At 42.1% G+C, this 18,509-nt stretch overlaps 1 protein-coding gene across 11 annotated transcripts in view; it reads right to left on the bottom strand.

Annotated features, from left to right (window-relative positions):
* Window positions 1–18,509, bottom strand: part of SYTL2 (synaptotagmin like 2) — a 106,587-nt gene that overhangs the window by 42,361 nt on the left and 45,717 nt on the right. For 6 of the 11 annotated variants that reach the window (XM_045293242.1, XM_004708870.3, XM_004708874.4 and 3 more), the window contains 4 exons: window positions 16,835–16,986; window positions 14,863–14,998; window positions 1,417–1,498; window positions 349–463 (listed from right to left, as the gene is read on the bottom strand). In XM_045293242.1, coding sequence (XP_045149177.1) covers window positions 349–463; window positions 1,417–1,498; window positions 14,863–14,998; window positions 16,835–16,986 — 485 coding nt within the window. Of the gene's footprint in view, window positions 1–348; window positions 464–1,416; window positions 1,499–3,016; window positions 3,126–14,862; window positions 14,999–16,834; window positions 16,987–18,509 lie in introns of those variants that run through there. The other 5 variants (XM_045293244.1, XM_004708873.3, XM_045293247.1 and 2 more) reach the window with 2 other exon arrangements.

Genomic DNA, 18,509 nt, shown 5'->3' with positions numbered 1-18,509 from the left:
TTCCTTAGCAAACCCTTTAATTTTAAAGAGAGGACAGTATCCACCACCCATGGTAGGGACCAACAAATACTGCTAAAAGAATGGATGCTCTGGCCAAAAATTTCCCCATTTCACTGATGGGAAAACCCATGAGAGAGGGGTCACATAACAAGTGGCATCACCAAGCTTGGCATGCATGAAGTGCCAGTTTCTAAATGTCTGCTTCTTCTCCCTCAGGAGGGAAACCCATCAGCACAGAAGAATCAAAAACATCAGGACTTTTCACTTTCTCCTGGAAGTTATGTTCATGAAAAGAACTCTGAAAATTTCCTGCAGTCCATAGATAACAAAGATAAAAATAATATTTACCCTCTTTTGAAGTCTGAAATAAACCAGCCCTTCCATTTTTTGACTGTTCATTTTTGGTTTGTTGAGATAAGTGATCTTCTGGCAAGTTGGAGCTATTAAATGGATTCTTTCTTTCCTAGGTTGGGAGGAAATATTGTTTATTAAACTAATTTAAAATGTCTTAAATGCAACTCAGTGTTAGAAAATGCTTATTATTTTCAATATTAGATAGTTTTATCGAGTAAATTCTATTATCTGGAATGTTTAAAGATGGTTGTCTTGATTAGTTGGGTAACTACAACAGGATCTTATAGGCCAGAAGAAAAACTAAAGCTATAAAACACACTACATTACAGAGTCTTACAGAGTTAGAACAGAAATAAGCATTCAAGTCTGAATCTCATATTATACAGGTGAGAAAACTTGGGCCCAGATATACGTCAATAGGTCTGGTCAAGGTCAAGGGCAAACCTGAGACGAATCAGTTTAGATTTCTACCAGTGTTCTTTCTACAGCATCAGATACTTATTGTACTACAACTTGTATCAAGCACAACTGTAAGGGGCATTTTCTAGAAAGAGTCAGAAGGTATTTAGATATCTTGAAGTGCTTCCTGGCAATTATCATAATCAGCAATTCCAATTATCAGTAAACGATTTTTAGAAAACATAGACAGACTATAAATGCTTATTGGTTAGTTTCATAAATTAATGTTCCCTCCTATAAACAGATTTCTAACTGAGATTCAAGAATGTGTGAGTAGGAGGAATAAGGACTGACATGGAACTAACAAACTCCATTCTGCATGCTTCAATCTCGTCCTCCCAAGGGCAAGATGTCCCAGTGGTTAGCAATTCAGGGACAGGGTGATTGTTACTCAACTTTTTTCATCAAAAGTGTAGTTCTTACACTAAATACAAAAAAATAACCATATATAATACCAAAACACCCCTCACAAAAAAACCAAGACCGCAAAACCCTCTTTATTTCATGTTGCATTGATAAAATGAGAAAAATGGCATTCTGACCCAACTGAGTTCTGACCCATTCTGACCCAACTGAGTTCCTTTAAATCTGAGTTCAATCTACCTTAGCTGGAGACACGGCTGGCTTCCTTGTGTGTTCCGGGGGAATATCCATCATGGTGGAAGCCGGATTTACCACAGTGGAACTGCAAAAGAAACAATCATTTAGATAACAAAACGTCACTCTTTGAAGAAGCATAAATCATGCCTCTGAAGCCAAAGGCCATTAAAACAGCAGGAGCGGAAGTTGGTGAACACAAAAAGGCAGGGCAGGAGACATCTGGGGGCCCAGAGACAAGTACGCAGTGAAGGAGACATGAGATGAGGGAACCAGCCATCGGAAAGTCCAGGTGTTTTTTTATCACGGCACCAGGCACACAGGGTTTAAATGTGTAAAAATGAATTCCAGCCTCAAAGTCGGAAGCTAAGATTAGAATCAGAGCAGAAGGTGAGGAATTGTCTCAAGGAAGGACTGTCATCACTGAAATAGAGCCTCCGTAGTGTTTGGGGCCTGATTCCTTACAGCAGGGGTAAAATGGCAATGCTTACTCTAGTACGGGTAGGAAGGAACGGAGGATGACAGGAGGCGAATGTCTTGGCAATGGAATAGAAGAGAGAGCAGATCTAAGAAGCAGCGTGCAGAGAAAGCCAGGGGGTTGGACTATTTATTGTGATACCAAGGACCTTTCAATCCAACTGCCAGATGAGTTCACATTCAAATACAAGGATAATGACAAAACAGCACTTCCAGACGATAGGCAAAAATTAGAAGTCTAGTGCTGGTTTAAGTAAAGGAGTACGGAGGAGTCTCTAGACCACAGATCCTACCCAAGGGATAGGACAGCCACAGTGTAGAAACGGAATTCTCAGAGTGAATGGGATAAGTGAGTTTAGCAAGCTCCCTCCCGAATAACCCCTCTCTTGGCTATTGAGCTGCCACGGGTATAAGAGGTGAAGTCACTATTGGCTGACACCTCAGTGCCCTGTTACCACCACTTCTCTGGATGGCACCATAGAGCCAAGAGCTCAGAGGAGATTTCAGAGGGTGCTGGCACTTCACCATGCAGCAAAGGAAAACTAGCCTGAGGAGGGGGAGAGATTTCCTCAAGGTCACAGAGTTTTGTCCAAGATGATTTCCATTAAAATTGTGGGTTATATGTTTCCCTAAAGCTTCAGTCGAGTTGGAAACGACTTGATGGCAGTTGAGTTTGGACTTTTGGGAGTATTTCAATGGTTAGTTTTGTATAGAGTCAGTCCTAAGAAAAGACTGAATTCTTGAGGAAGCCATACTTCTTTTTCTCCTCCTCATTGTTGTAGACAGGCATTACAGCAATGTGAAATACAGTCTGAACACATGGAGATGAGTAAGGGAAAGGAGATCAGGAGAAGGGCACACTGAAGGCAGGAACTTATGACACAGCAGAATGAGGGTAATAGAAAGAAGTATTACAGGAAGTCCTCTGTTCTTGCAATAGGTGAGTCACAAATGTGCTTCAAATGATCTAGCAGTCCACATGAACAAAAGAAATTTGGTCATTAACAGAATTCACAGTACCCATATGATAAAAACAGCTCAGGAACGGAAAGCACTATCTCTCAATCCTACTACCAGGGCTGCTGAGGTGGCTTTAAGAAGACAGTGGGTAATATGAGGAATAACATACCTTTAGCAGATGCGATGCTCAGTTTTTCAGCATGTTTTATCATCACCCGTTGTATATAATCAGAGGACCTGAGATACATTCTGCTGGCTGGGGTCTCCATGGAACAAGCACATTCTCCTGTCATCTTCCTGCCGTTTCCCTCCCACTCACCAAGCACAAAGAATAAGCAGAGCCTCCGACTTGCCCTCCCTCTGCTCCATGACAGTTCATTCCTGCCCCTGTAGGTCCCCGGGCCTGGCTTCCCATTCGGCACATCCTGTTGCCCCTCCTTCTTCATAGAGATATAAACAGTCTCTGCCTCAAGAAGCCTACTCAACTGTGTACTTCATGGAACTGCATTCTGTGTATGCATATCTTCTGGGTAGTGGTGGTGGTGGGGGGCTCGACTGGGTAGTGGTGGTGGTGGGGCTCGACTGGGTAGTGGTGGTGGTGGGGGGCTTCTTCAGAGTATCTCAACTATATTTCTATCCTCTGCAATGCTTCATACACAAATAGTGGATGACGAAATGAAGGACAGCCCAGGCAGATCCAGAGGGGGCAGCAGCAGGCAGATGGCTATGTTGTCTTTGATGCTTATTGTTTACCAACTTACAATGAGGACATTATTTAGGTATTAAACAAAATGTCTTTGTTTCTGCAGTTCAGAAAGTAAAAAAAAAAAAAGAAGAAATATAGCAGTTGGAACACAAGATCAGTCACTAAAATGTCAAAAACACAAGGGTTACCTTGTGGTTGAAACAGGGAGGAAAATGGGATAAGGGTTGTATACTCGGTAAGTGATGGCTCACAAATGTGCTTAATTCAAAAAATAATTCAACCAGAGTCTTAGTCTCAAAGAATAAGATTCAGAAAATTCTACTTCCTACATTAGACTTTGGCTTTGTCGCTCTCAAGATATTCTATATTTTGCTTCCTGTCCTTTATTGGATAACAATCACTGCAAAATCCATTCTCAAATGTGATTCTTTAACATCCTTATTAGGTGTGTATCATTTCCCCCATTTTCTCATGTAGAAACTGATGCTTATTCGGTAAGTAACCTGCTCTGGGTCACAAAGGTATTGCGTGACAGGATGTGGGAGTTGAATGCAGGTGTATTTGACTCCACAGACAACAATCACTTTAATGTAAGGTGACCAGACGTCCCGCTTTTGGTGGGACAGTCCCAATTTTAAACAATTTTTCCCGCATCCCGCGGCGTTTTAAAAAAGTTTTGATTTTTGGAAAGAATGCACGACAAGCTAGGGTATTCAGTTTTCGGCTGCCATGTGGCTATTTCGCCAGGATATGAATTTGATCAATGGTGTCCCACTTTACCAATGTTAAAATCTGGTCACCTTACTTTAATGGTGAAACTCTACCAGTTCACATGCTTAAAGCAGTGGTCTGTGGCAAGAAGACCACAGTAAGTCCGGGTGATTCATCCTTCCCAAAGACTGTCGTGTCTCTCCTCTTTATCATCTCTACTGATTCTTCCTTCATTTCTGTCAACTGCATTCTCTTTATATCTGGCATTGGGCTCCTATAGTCTCCCCTTATCCATTCAGAAGCCAGTCGGGAATTGGCCAAAACACTTTGACCACATTCCCCTTCTCATTATTTCCCTTGGCTTGTCAACCTCTTTGGAATGAAGTCTGAACTCACGAAGGCATTGGAGAGGCTCTCCCAGCGGCCCCCATTCACCACTCCATCCTTTCTTTTTTATTTTTTTCCATCCGCCTTTCTGTTAGCCCTAACACTGTCCCAGAAATTTGCCTGACTTTTTGATGTCTCCAACTTAGCCCATCCCTCAACTTTTCCATGGAAATGTTCTCCCTGCTTTTTAACCCAATACTCTCCATCATCTCTAAGCTGAGTCCAAATTTCACCTTCTGTGTTGGCACTATTCCTGCTACCAGCCCCACAGGGAGTAGATCCCCCTTGCTTCGTCCTTGATATAAAGTACATTTTATTGTATTTTAATGAAAAATGTGCTCACTGCCTGACACTTTGTTGTCACGTGGCTAGATCTTCATACATGGATGTATTATTTTTCCTAAGAGAATGTAGTCTTTTTGTAGCCCAATGCTGTATCTTAAAATCTCTTTCGAGGGTAGTAGACTGTTTCCTGCGTATAAAAGATACTCAATAAACTCCACATGTTGCTGTTAGGTGCTGTCGAGTCTATTCTGAGTAATAAATTCCACATGATAGAATTTTAAACTGTGGGGGAAAAAACACTGTTATTAAGTCAGTTCTGACTGACAGCAATCCTATGTACGGGTGCTGAGACTATACATGTTACAGGAGATGACCCCTCTCTATCCCTTGAAGCAACTGGTGGGTTTGAACCACTGACCTTGAGGTTAGCAGTCCAACATTTACCTCCAAACACCATCAGGGTCAAGTCCCACTACCCCATGGTCTCTTTAATCTTTCTTCCCTAGTTTACCCTTCAAAAAGGCTGTGCAATATGAGCAGTGCCATTTAGACAAAATCAGTCTAATTCAGTAAGAAGAGAATTGTTAGATTATTAGACTATGATATTGGTCTTAGGGTTCTCCTCCTAAAGAAGTCTGCATTTTAATACAAGTCTTTGAAGTCTTAACTCAAAAGAATGATCCTGTTAGGTATTATGGTAAGGCCACTTGGGGAAAAGGTAGAGGCTATGGCAATCTGAAAATCCCACCACACAGACAGCTGTACACCCCATCTGCCTTATATGCACTCCTAAGCACATGCTGTACTTTAAAGTTTTTGAACCATAATCAGTCATTCTCCCCAAAACAGTTAAAAATAACAGAGGACATCATATACCTTTTTCTGAGGCATTTTTTCCCTGCTTAAATATCAAGTTCACAAAACTAGAATAAAATCCTGCAAGTGACTTTATTTCTGTTTCTTCTGGGGAAGGAGGTGGTTACTATCTCTCATTGGACTCTGAGTTCCTGAGCAGCAGATGCTGTGTCTCATCCCCAGCACTATACCAGCACGTGTTTGCACTCAATGGAGCTTGAATAAATGAAGAAATGGCTCAGGGAGGGAGTGATGGGAGGAAATGAAATACCAAGTCTTTCAAGCCAGTATGTGTATGTATGTGTATATATATCATCTCAATCTGTCTTGATTCAGAAGTCATTAATAGTTCATGAAAAATGTGAATTAAGGGGTAATGGAATTTTTCCATGAGTTTTCCCCCTAACCTTTTACACTAGCAAATTTAAGTCTCCATGCTATAATATACAATCATTTCTTGGGATTGAAGTAAACTCAGCTCAAATTCACCAGTTTTTGTTTCTTTTTTTAACTTTTAATTGTGATTTGGGAGATTTCCATATACTTTGTAAACTGTTTGTGTTTGTATGTGTGTGTACATATTTATTGCCAGTTTCAGAAAATGACATGATATGAGTAATATCATTGTTGTTATCAGGTGAATCTTGGCAGAAAGCAGAGAATACCGAAAAAATGGTTATCTTTGTTTTATTGACTATGAAAAAGCATTAGACTGTGTATTATTTTTAAAAATTATGGATAACATTGTGAAGAACAGAAATTCCAGACGACTTAATTTTGCTTATGCTGAAGCTGAACATAGAGCAAGCAGCTGTCATTACTTGAACAGAACATGTGAATACTGCCTGGGTTAAACTCAGGAAAGGTGTATATCAGTGTTATATTCTTCCATCATCTTCCTCAATTTTTATGGTGAGCAGATAATCCAAGGAGTCAGACTTCAAGAAGAATAACATGGAATCAGGATCCTTAACAACCTGCGATAAGCCAATGACACCGCTTGCTTGCTAAGAGGGAAGAGGACTTGCAGTGCTTAGTGATGAAGAGCAACGACTACAGCTTCCAGTTTGGATTACACTTTAAAATGGAGGAAACAAAAGTCCTACAACTGGACCAATAAGCAACATCATGTTAAAAGAGAAGAGAGCATTTCTCTAAGATAGAAGATAGAAATCTTCTAAGATAGAGGAGAATTTCATTTTCCTTAGATCCACATTCAACAGGCACAGAGACAGAAGTCTAGAAGTCAAATGATGTATTTATTGCACTGGGCAGATGTACTGAAAAAGATCTTATTAAAGTGTGAAAAAAGCAAAGAAATCATTCTCAGGACTAAGGTGGGCTTGAACCAAGCCAAGGTCATTTCAACCACTTCACCTGCATGCGAAACTGAACAATGAATACAGAAGACTGCAGAGGAATCCATGCCTTTGAATTATGGTGTTGGTGAAGAATACTGAGTAGACCATGGATGACAGATGAATGAACAACCGTGTCTTGGAAAAAGTACAGCCAAAATGCTTCTTAGAAATGAGGATGGCAATTTTTATTCTCATGTACTTTGGACACGCTTTCAGGAGTAACCAGTCTCTGAAGCAGGACATCATGCTTGGAAAGCAGAGGCTCACTGGAAAGGAGGAAGACCCTTAAGGAGATGCATTCACACAGTGGCAGCAACAATAGGTTCAGAAATCACACGAGTAGGGAGGGACAGGGCTGGGTAGTGTTTCATTCGGTTGTACACAGGGCAGCTATGAGCCAAAACTGAGTGAACAGCACTTAACAACATCACAATCGCTGACTCACAGTGTTTTAACTCTACCCCAAACAAAGTGAGACAGGGCTGCACAGTTTCGCTTGCAAGCAAATGCATAGTTTTCTCTCCATATTACTGGAGAGTTCCCAGAGGAGAACTTGCCCAAAGCACAGGAAGAAACAACACGGAGAAGGCTTTACCCTGTTTCCCAGAACTCGTTTTGCAGACATCATCCAGGGCTGTTTTTGATGAATGGACATTACAAATCTCTGCAGCATTCCAAACTTCCTCCTACCTCCGTGCCTTCTCATTTTCCATCTTGAATACGCCTCTCTGATTATCTGAATTTAAGAGTGCCCCTCATGTGTGCCTCCATCTTTTTATAATCACCAGTGCTCACAGTGACACTTCTGAAGGGCGGGGTGCTCAGCAGTCAAGCAATGAAATCTGGATGCTGCTGATCCTGTTCTCACCTGTAGTTTCTATTTTCCTCTCCCCTCCTATTCTACTCCGTCTTTTGAGAGTTCATGCCCATGCTCCAGTCACATGAGGTCCAAACTATTTCATTAATGCCTCACTCATCATCTATTTTGACCTTAAAAATTCAATGTTTCATTCCATCGGCTATTTCCATTCATTCATTCAGTTACGTATTCTACATCTTTCTCCATTCATTTGTTCCACAAAACACTTATTGGACACTGCTCTGCCTGCTAGGCATAGCGCAGTGAACAATATAAAGTACTGAGCAAAACAAACATACAGAAGGGGACAAAACAAAGTCTTTGTCCTCAAAGGGCAAACAATAAACATATAGAAAAATAACTATAATTCTAGTTGGTGATAGCTGCAACCAAGGGAGACGACGGATAGGGGCATTCACTCATGTCACAGAGCTTTACTGAGTAGTCTGTATTCACAGTACCTCTGTAGTACAAAGCAGAACTGTTCCCCTTGGAGTTTCTGACACCGTTATTGTTTAGAGGGGTAGACAGCCCCATCTTTCACCCTCAGAATGGCTGGTGGTTTGGAACTGCCACCCAACACATAACCACTGTGCCACCAGGGATGGCAATGAGTTTGTTTTTGTTGTTTTTACTGAGTACAAACGGTGTGCTTGACACACTGTTAAATGCAAGGAACAAGATGGTGAAGAAAACAAGATGGTGAAGAAAACTCCAGCCTTCAACACTGAGAGTACAATGCAGTTAAGCACCCTAACCAATAACTCACACATCCTCACACGTGTCAATTATTCCATCTCTCTGAGCATCCTACAAATAACTTGAATTCCATCTACTTGATCTCATATCCTAAACCCTCTGATATGTTTCCTTTTATATATCCTTGATGATGTTTTCAACAAATGCCACCTAAACCTCTGTTCCTGTCCTCCACACAATTGCCACAATGATCACTCTAAAAAAGTAAGCCCAATCAAAAAGTTATTTAGAGGCTACTTGTAGTTTAGAGCAAAAAATTCAGCCTCTTAGGAACATTCAAGGGTCTTCATCATTTGAAGTTTCAGCCTCTTTTAACATAATTGACCACCATTCATGCAGCCTATCAGCCACTTGCAGGTCCCCACATGCCAAGGCCCCCCCATGCTCCTGTGTCATCCCTTCTGCTAAGTGCTGCTCTCTCCAGCTTATCTATTTAACATAACCTCTTATCCTTCAAGAATTGCTCCCTTGACAACAATTCCTCACTACCCTAGAAAGCCAATGTTGCTGTCGCAGTGTTTCCACAGCTTTGTCAATACATGTATCACATCACATCAGAATTTATGGTGACTACATACACGGTGCAGGACCAAGCAGTGTTTAGTTCTGTTGTACATAGGATTGCTAAGGGTTGGAGTGGACTCAGTGGAACCTAACAACAACAACAAGAACAACAACACACACATGCCAATCCTTTTCCACACATTGGGTTCCTCAAAGATCGGAACCATATCTTACAACCTTTGACTTCCTTTTGTATACAATACTCAAATGTTTATTGAATGAAGGAATGAATGAAGAATAAGTGAATGACTTTACAGAATGATTTATTCTACTGAATCTTAAATACTTTATTTCTAAAAAAGAAAAATAGCCCTAATAAATAAAGCAGGCAATCTGTGGACTAATGGTTCCATCCTGACCATTCATTCTTATTTCTCTTCTCTTTGTTCTATTTTTATAACCTCTTCTCATCCTTGTATTGCCTTTCCCCCGTCTTCCTGTTCGGATCTTCTGCCCGTGACTCAGGCCTGCCAATAGTTTGCCTTGCTACTTGAAATAAAAGCATCACTGACTTCATTCTAGGGACTGATGACATTTATTATTGGGAATGATTAATACATTGTCTGTGTAGGCTACTTATTTCTTAGTGTAATTATGTTATGTTATAGAGAAGTACACCACCCCAAAACGTAATCTTCTTCCCTCCTTAGAACTTTCTTCCTTTGGTAGAGGCTCCAATCTCAATTTTGATACATAAATCAGGGTAATTTTTTTTTCTCTCTTTTTTTTTAACATTTTATTAGTGGCTCATACAACTGTTATCCCAATCCATACACACATCAATTGTGTAAAGCGTACTTGTACATAGTTTCTCAAAACATTTTCTCTCCATTTAAACCCCCATTAGGTCCTCATTTTTCCCCTCCCTCCCCGCTCCCCCCTCCCGCATGAGCCCTTGATAGTTTATAAATGGGTATTTTGTCATATCTTCCCCTGTCCGACGTCTCCCTTCACCCACTTTTTGGTTGTCTGTCCCCCAGGGAGGAGGTCACAAACAGTTCCATGTAATCGGTTCCCTCTTTCCTACCCATTCTCCCTTTACCCTCCCTGTTTTGCCACTCACACCACTGATCCTATAGGGCTCATCCGTCCTGGATTCCCTGTATTTTCAGTTCCTATCTGTACCAGTGTACCTCCTCTGGTCTAGCCAAACTTGCAAGATCGAATTCGAGTCATGGTAGTGGGAGCAGGGAGGAAACATTTAGGAACTAGAGGAAAGTTGTATTTCTCATCAATTCAGGGTAATTTTTTAAGAACCATCAGGAATGTGGAATCTGTCCAACAGAAAATTGCCACAATATGGGAGCTCGGAACCTGGTAGGCTGCTGATTTCTGACTTACTGCAGTGTCCTCATCTGTGCTATATACCTGATGACAAGGATTACTTGCAATATGTGTTAAGGATGACATAAAAATGTTTGGACTATGTTTCAGTAATATGAACATTAAGCCATAAAAACAAACAACAAACCATCGAAACTCCCTCACAGTGACCCTATAGGACAGGGTAAAACGGTCCCTTGGGTTTACAGGCGAAGCCTCATCTTTCTCCTGTGGATCAGCTGGTTTTAAACTGCCAACCTTGTGAAAGTAAGCCAATACATAACCACTACAGAACCGGGACTGAAAACTGATCCATACAAGCTTAAAAAGTCAAGTACGTTTTTAGGGTGGAATGCATTTTAAATCCCTTGAAAAGAGAAACCAGGCAGCAATCCGACCACTGGAGGATGTAGGGATGGGGAGGCTGTGGGACGACACACTATGCAACACTATGCAATCCCTGGCGTTTCTGAGGCTTTATAAATATGAGCGCAGAAGGCCACGTCCTTCTCCCTCAGACCGTCTGGTGGGTTTGAATTGCTGACCTTACAGTTAGCAGCCCAAACTGTAACCAACTAAGCCACCAGAGCTCTTTAGACATTGTACTCAACTCACTGATAACAAGTTAATTCCAACTCATAGCGACCCTGTAGGACAGAGCAGAACTGTCCCTGTGAGTTTCCCAGGCTGTAACTCTTTATGGGAGTAGAAAGTCTCATCTTCCACTCGTGGAGCAGCTGGTGGTTTTGACCTACTGATCTTGCGGTTAGCAGTCCAATGAGTTAACACCATGCACTGGGGAAGCTTGGAGCACAGTTAAGACATTTTATCATTTTATCTTCTTTCAGAGACCTAGGCTGGCCCTCTCAGCCACAGAGTTCAGACAGTATAACCTACGAGAGGAGCTCATCTTTAGACAGATGATCGTAAAGGAAGAGGCTAGAGAGGGAAAAATGAAAAGTTCCGTCTGTTTCCAAGTTTCTTCCAGCCCAGGAAGAAGCCATGTATGGTCATCTAAGTGGTAGAGAGGGTATTGTGCCAAGTTCTCACTTTTGGTCCATACACCAAACTTGTCTTGGTTCCTGGGAGATAAGCCCTAAAACCTTGGAATTCCCCTACTGGGAGAGTTCCCTTGGATGAATTCTCCAGACCACTCCTGTGGATTTCTGCTAATGAGATGGCTCTTGGGAGATGGTTGAAAAGCAAGGAGTCCTTAAAGACCCACCAACCTATCAGCCCAAGCTCAGGGGGAGGGGCTTTTAAAAACAATCATGACTACATAATGAAGCCCCATCAAGAAAGAATTTGGACACAGAAACTCCAGGTGAAAGCCATCAATACATAAAGAAAGTTAATGCACCCCTTTTTTGAGACATTGGAAGCTCGGTGTTGAAACTCTGTTGGGTTTTATTCTACGCATCTCTTTATTTGCATCCTTTCTGTGTGTGTTTGTTATAATAAAACTTTCTGTGAGTTCTGTGAGTCAGCTGGCAAATTACTGAACTCGAGGGAGTAGAGGAGCCAGCAAGTCAGAAGGAACAGACATCCTGACTCACCCAAGCTGGTGTTGAGGGTACTGAGCAGATTTAGCTCTCTGGAAGACTATGACCAGTATTTTGAGATCTAACCAAGCTCTGGTGGTTAGGGTCAGAGAAAGAAATGCTATAGGTCCAGTTGAATTGGAGATGAATTGAACAGATTTGGATCGAAATTGAATTTGGCCCATTGAGTTGGTGTTAGAGAAGTAGAATAGATTGCTTTGATTGTAGATCAATTGACAGGATTGTCTTTACAGGATCAATCTGTGATAGATAAATTAAAACAGAACAAAACAACAACAAGAAAAACCCAAACTGGACTATCATCACAGTTTAAGAAGCACTGGTACAGCCAACAGTGCTGAACTGAAAATTAGTGACCAGAATTAAAAATGTGAACATTCAGAGTTTTTCCTTTACCATCCCAGAGGGAATCTTGTTCTCTACCCCTCAAATCCCTCTGCTTCCTCATGCTACAAGTACAAACAAAGATGAGCTTAGGAAGAACACACGGAGCTACCAATGCTTGAGGGTATGCTAGGTATCCACGGTTTCAATTCTTTTATGTCTACTAAGGACAAGACCCCAAAGGAACGTGTCCACAACAATTAAAAAAAAAGTCTTGCTGCAGAGTCTATTAGATACACACTTTCAGAATCTGCAATATCCAGCCACTGCTGCTTACACTCTTCAACTCCTGACTCCTGGCTAAGACAATATTGACTGGCACTGAGTCACTCTATTGAAGTCCACATAGTCTAAAAGTACACGCACCAAGATACACTTAACACGCCCAGTTCACAAAGGTTACAGTGTGAGAAACAATGCAGGAACTTGATACCAAGTAAAGTAGTCATTTTTAACATGGATAGAAGGAAGTGAAAAAAAGAGCTCCTTCGGTTCTCCTCCACCCATTCCACGTATTATTATAGTGCTGGTCTTTTATGAGCAAAGCATACTAGATACATCTAACATCTTTATTCTTGTCTTCTCAGTCACACTCTATACCAGTCATAATAACATAATTAAAATGCCACCTGGAAATTGGCAGTTTTCTTTCTTCCTGAAAAGTGCTAAGTGGTTCCCACACCTCATTTCATTTAATCTCTCAACATCCTGGTGAGGTAATCCTCATCAGACCATCCAAAAGTTTTGTCTGAGGACACGCAGGGAATGCAGAAAACAGCACAGATGTGAGTTACAGGGGCTATATTCTTATCAGCATCAAACTGAAGAAAGTGTTGGTGTACCCCCAGCTCCCACGGGGCCGTAAAGAGCATGAATTAGGCTGTGAGAGCAGTAGAATTTCTGTCTGTCAGGACTTTTGAGATGGTCTGAGTTGTGGGGGAAGGATGGAAGCTTGATCCAGATAAAACTGTGCAGGGAGTTGGCTTGTTTATGATCCTCCTATTGTAGCACTTGTAACCCCATCCTCCAGCTGGTCAGTGTTCTTGTGTTCCACCCCACCGCAATCCCACCTGGCTCTTAGGAGTTGACCTTCGTTCCTTGGTGGTGAATCTAAATGACTATTCCTTCTCCCTGTGTTTCTAATATGGAAGGTCTCATCTTTCCCTAGGGAAGGGAGTCCTTTATCCCACAAGAGGATATTATAAGCAGCTAGTGATGTAGAGTCTTCTGCACACTCTTCCATGGGCCTCTTAAAAGGTATGAGTATGTGGAAGAGCTCATGTTCCTATTTTAAACCACTTGCTATGGTGTAATGAGCTGTGTTAGAAATTCTTTACTCACTAGATAATGAAATTCTCAATAACCTGGGTAACACCTATTATTATTATTCCCAATTTACAGATGGGAAAACAAATACCCAAGAAGTTAAGTTTCAAGTAGTAAAAGCTCACATGGCTATTGCTATGCTCTGACCTCTAGCCAACATGGCCACTACAGACAATAAAACTTTGCAAATGGTGCCATAAGGAATAGAGTGCAGGAGAACACAGTAAATTCCACTCCACCAGGGAAGTGAATATCTTCATAAAATCAGCCCTCCATAATCCATGTGATGTAATTTTACTTATATTTGACTCTGGAACACTGTTGGTACCTATATCGTACTCCCTTCTCCTCATCTGTAAACTATATTGGAAACATCCTTCTTCTCAAGCTGCCCAGGCTTGTACCCTGACTCAGTGGTTATGTCATCAGCAAATTCACTGACCACTGCAGCTGGAGGCACTGGGCTTAAGAGTCTGGTTCTCAAACCCGAGTTTCATCCATTTCACTACACTGTTGTAATCCGATCACCATTCATCTCTTCCCAGAAATGACTTACTCCCCTATGTTTATTTTGGAATACCCCTTCATTATATTCTAAGAGGAAAGCTTTAGTACAAATAAAAACCACTTATTGCTGCTACTGGAATAAACCATCACTTAACATTCTAATTTTAATTGAGATTCATATTTGGTAGAAATTCTAGAAGCTGGAAAAGCTTACTACTCAAACTTTGTGCCCATCAGGGCCTAGATTTTTCTTTACACCACCCCTTCCCAAAGCCAGGGAGAAACATCTGGCATTTGTATACCATCCCGTTCCCAGTACGAAGGAGAAAAGTTTCATGTTTGTCCTTACAACTCATTGTATTACCCATTCAGCACACCAAGCCATGAATCCCGCCTGCAGCCGTTTCCCCAAAAGCTCTGTCTTACCTTGGACTTGTTGGCGCTGCGTCTTCTTCAGGTTCTTCTACAACACCCGCTAGCTCTGGGGGAAGGAAAGCATCTTTGTTGACATTATTCACCCAGCTGTCTTTTGCCCCTTTTGCTCTGTCCTGACTCTGCTCAGCTGAAATAGGAAACAATAAAGACAGGAAGTTATCTCCTACCTCAGTGACTTGCATCTCACTTATCTGCTCTTATCACTGAAAACCCAAACTGGAGCCTCAGAACTGTCCTGAAGGCCAAGGCAATCACTAATGAATATAAGAATGTGGGATCAGGAAAGGCAGTACATTGCCTGAGAAGTCAATAGATTCGTACGTCGCTATTGATTCAGATTCAGGGAAAACCATGGAAGCAGAGTAGACATGCTTCATAGGGTTTTCAAGGTTGCAAGAGATCAATCCCAAGCAGACTGCTGGGCCTGTCTCTCAAGGCACCTTTGGATGCTTTCAAAATACCCACCTTTAAAGCTAGTAGTCAATGGCTCAACTGCTTGCACTGCCAAGGATAAGCTCCCAGAAGGTTAGCTCTCCCTAAACTGAGTCTCCCAAGAGCGTGACTTTTCAAAGGTACAGGTAACTCCAGAGACTACTAAGGCAGAATTCTGACTGCCTTTGGGTTATTAAAATTTGACCTAAATTTGGGGTAAAACCAAATGTGCATGGCCAGGAGCCACACACTATAGGGCATCTCACTGGGAAAGAGCCATCATCACTAAGAAGCATTTCATGAACATCGACAGTGTGTGTAACAGAATGCTGGGACCCAGACTACAAAGGTGGAAACACTTCAGTCTCAATGTCGTTCTCCACTGCCTTTTCCTGATGAAGTTGTGACAATTCAAATCCTACACCATCTATACCCAGCTCAGAGGCCAGGGCCCCCATGAAACCTCTGTGCTAGCCCTTCATAAAGTAGTTTATCTGGCCTCTGAATACCCAGGACTCTCTACCTGAACACTCAGATAATTAGCACCAGTGAGTGATAAGTAAATGCTGGGCACCAGGCTGGATTCTGTGCATTCATTAATATGTAACACAGGAGCCACTTTTCAAGTTTACAGGGTTGGAAACAGAGGGTCAAAGAGTTTAAGAAACTTGTCTAAGGCCAGTCAGTAAATGCCAGGAATACTTTCATCACTGTTATGAAGATGATAGAATAGTAGGGTTCTGTTTCCAAATTCTCATATTCCAGGGTAGCATCTTTGACAGTTCTCTTGATGCAAAAGACTTAAATCACACTTAAGGGCAAAATGGAGCCAACACTCCTTAACCTGGACTTCTCAAGAATTCTGATGTTCCAGGTGGTTTTGAAAAGCAAGTAATGCCATGGACCTTACCAAGTAGCCAGCTCTTATCTGCAAGGGAGTGTTGCTCAAAGTCAAAGAAGCTGACATCCCAGCTTTGTCATTTGCCAACTATAAGACCTTAGGCAAGTTACTTAACTTCTCTGAGCTTAGTTTAGCATGTCAGATACTCAAAGGGTGATAATTACTTCCCTTATTGAATACAGGTTAGAATAAGGTGACCAGATTTTAACATTGGTAAAGCATTGGTAAAGCAGGACACCATTGACCAGGGGGTGGGGGGTGGGAGGGTGGGGTTCTTGATTAAAAACTTGGTCTTCCCGTTCTCCTGCCGTTCCCTAGCTTGTCGAGCATTCTTTCCAAAAACCGGGACTTTTTAAAAACGCTGCAGGATGCAGGATAAATTGTTCAAAAGCAGGACTGTCCCGCCAAAAGCAGGACGTCTGGTCACCTTAGGTTAGAAGAGAGCGGCTATTCACAGTTCGTTACTGCTCCTACCTGTCCGGATCCAGGGCAGAGGACTTTGAGCTAGAGGACTTTGTGCAAAGCAAACCTCTAGATGGTTTCCTGCAGCAGAGTTCAGTAACGCATCAGACACCTTTCCTCCTTCCCAAACAAAGGCCAACTCTAAGTGCTCTGGTCGAATTACCTCACCTGTGACCTGGAGCCTCTTCTTTCTCATGGATGCTCTGATGATGTCGGTGCCGTGGATTTTGTCCCTGTGCCTTTTTGCCTTGGCTTCGTAAAACCATTGGCCACTCATATTCTTCAGCTGCTGGTCATCCTTCACTTTCTCAGGCAAATGTCTACAGAAGGAAAAGAAGAGGGCTTCACTGAGAACCCACCGTAAGTAAATGAGCTAGCTCGCTGTGACCCTGCCTAAAGACATGTGTCCACATATGGCCCAAACAAAGCGCTTACTGCTTTAGAAAATTCCGCAAACCTCGCAAATGCTGAACAAAACATATGTTCCTTTTTGAATCAGAAACTGGGGAAGCCAACTCCAGCGATTTCTTTTTTTCAATTCAAAGACGTAATTCATGATCCTCAGAGGATGTCTGAAATTCTTCCAGACAGATCACTTTTTAACTGAAGTCGTCTGTATCCACTGCTAAATGCAAATACCTCAAAGAAGGATGGCATTTGAAGCTTCCCCACACCTTGTTTTCCTTATCTGAAAAAAGGGATTAGAAACAATCATCTGGTTGGGGGTTTCTAGGAAGATTAAGGTTCTCGGTGGCTAATTCTTCAGAAGTGAAAGGCTGACTCCTTCCTCGTAGTCTGTTTAGTCTGGAAGCTTTGCTGAAACCAGTTCACTTTGGGTGACCCTGTTGGCATTCGAAATACCTGGGTATCGCTTCAGCAACACACAAGCCACCACAGTACGACAAACTGACAGACAAGGACACCATGCTTGATAAAGTGGAGGGGCAGCAAAAAAGAGGAAGACCCTTGACAAGACGGATTTTGACAGTGGCCGCATCGATGGAGCAAACATCAGAACAGTTGCGAGACGGCGCAGGACCGGGCAGTGCTTCCTTCTGTTGTACCCAGGACCCTGCAACTCACAACTGACTGCCAGGCACCCAACAGCTAATGCGTGCAAGCAGCTCCCTACACCAGTGCATCCTAATAGGGCAGTCCCGCCCCCCAGGGAGGGCTGCAAAAGCAGATACTTACACTTTATCCTGGAACACAGGCCACTGTACAAAAGTTTTCAGTTGTCAGGGGGACACTGAGTAATGTTTGGTTTTCTGGAAAAGGGGTACTAGGTCAAATAAATTTGGGACCCTATGATTTAGAGAGTGTCTGGCACCTAATAAACCATGGAAGAATGACTGGTTATCAGATCAATAGTCCTTTCTTTATGTTTAGGTGAAGTGAGTTTATCCAAGACTTCTGGAAGTCAGTGAGGGTGGGGAAACAGTGGTAAAGAAAGCACGCAGCATCCTTGGTGTTTAGGGGAAAGAACAGGGAAAGGCAGGTAGAAATCAGAGAGAAACAACATTTGAGGAGAGGAGTGAAGGTGGAGACATGTTAGCTTTGTCTACCCATCTCAAGAAATGAGAAAACAAAACCTTTCTTTTCTTGTTCATAATGATGTGCTTAGGAGAAAATGGCATAAAAACATCTTACGGAGACTTTGAACTCTTGAGAGATATTGTGCTACATAAATCCTAGAAGGTTTTATGATCATCATTAAAGCTAACATGCATGCTTCCTAAAGAGCAAGTCTAAAAAGAAAAAACGAGCAAGCCAAGTGCTCTTGGCAGAGAATGAATGGGCCAAGACAGTAGCAGGGCTGTGCGAGGGCTGTGCACAGGCCTAC

The sequence above is a fragment of the Echinops telfairi genome, unplaced genomic scaffold (genome assembly GCF_000313985.2).
Source record: "Echinops telfairi isolate 266 unplaced genomic scaffold, ASM31398v2 ScPeMD7_1713;HRSCAF=2227, whole genome shotgun sequence".
In the NCBI taxonomy this organism is placed as follows: Eukaryota; Metazoa; Chordata; class Mammalia; order Afrosoricida; family Tenrecidae; genus Echinops; species Echinops telfairi.
The sequence above is the reverse complement of the archived record's forward strand: the minus strand, read 5'-3'. Positions and strand labels throughout refer to the sequence as shown.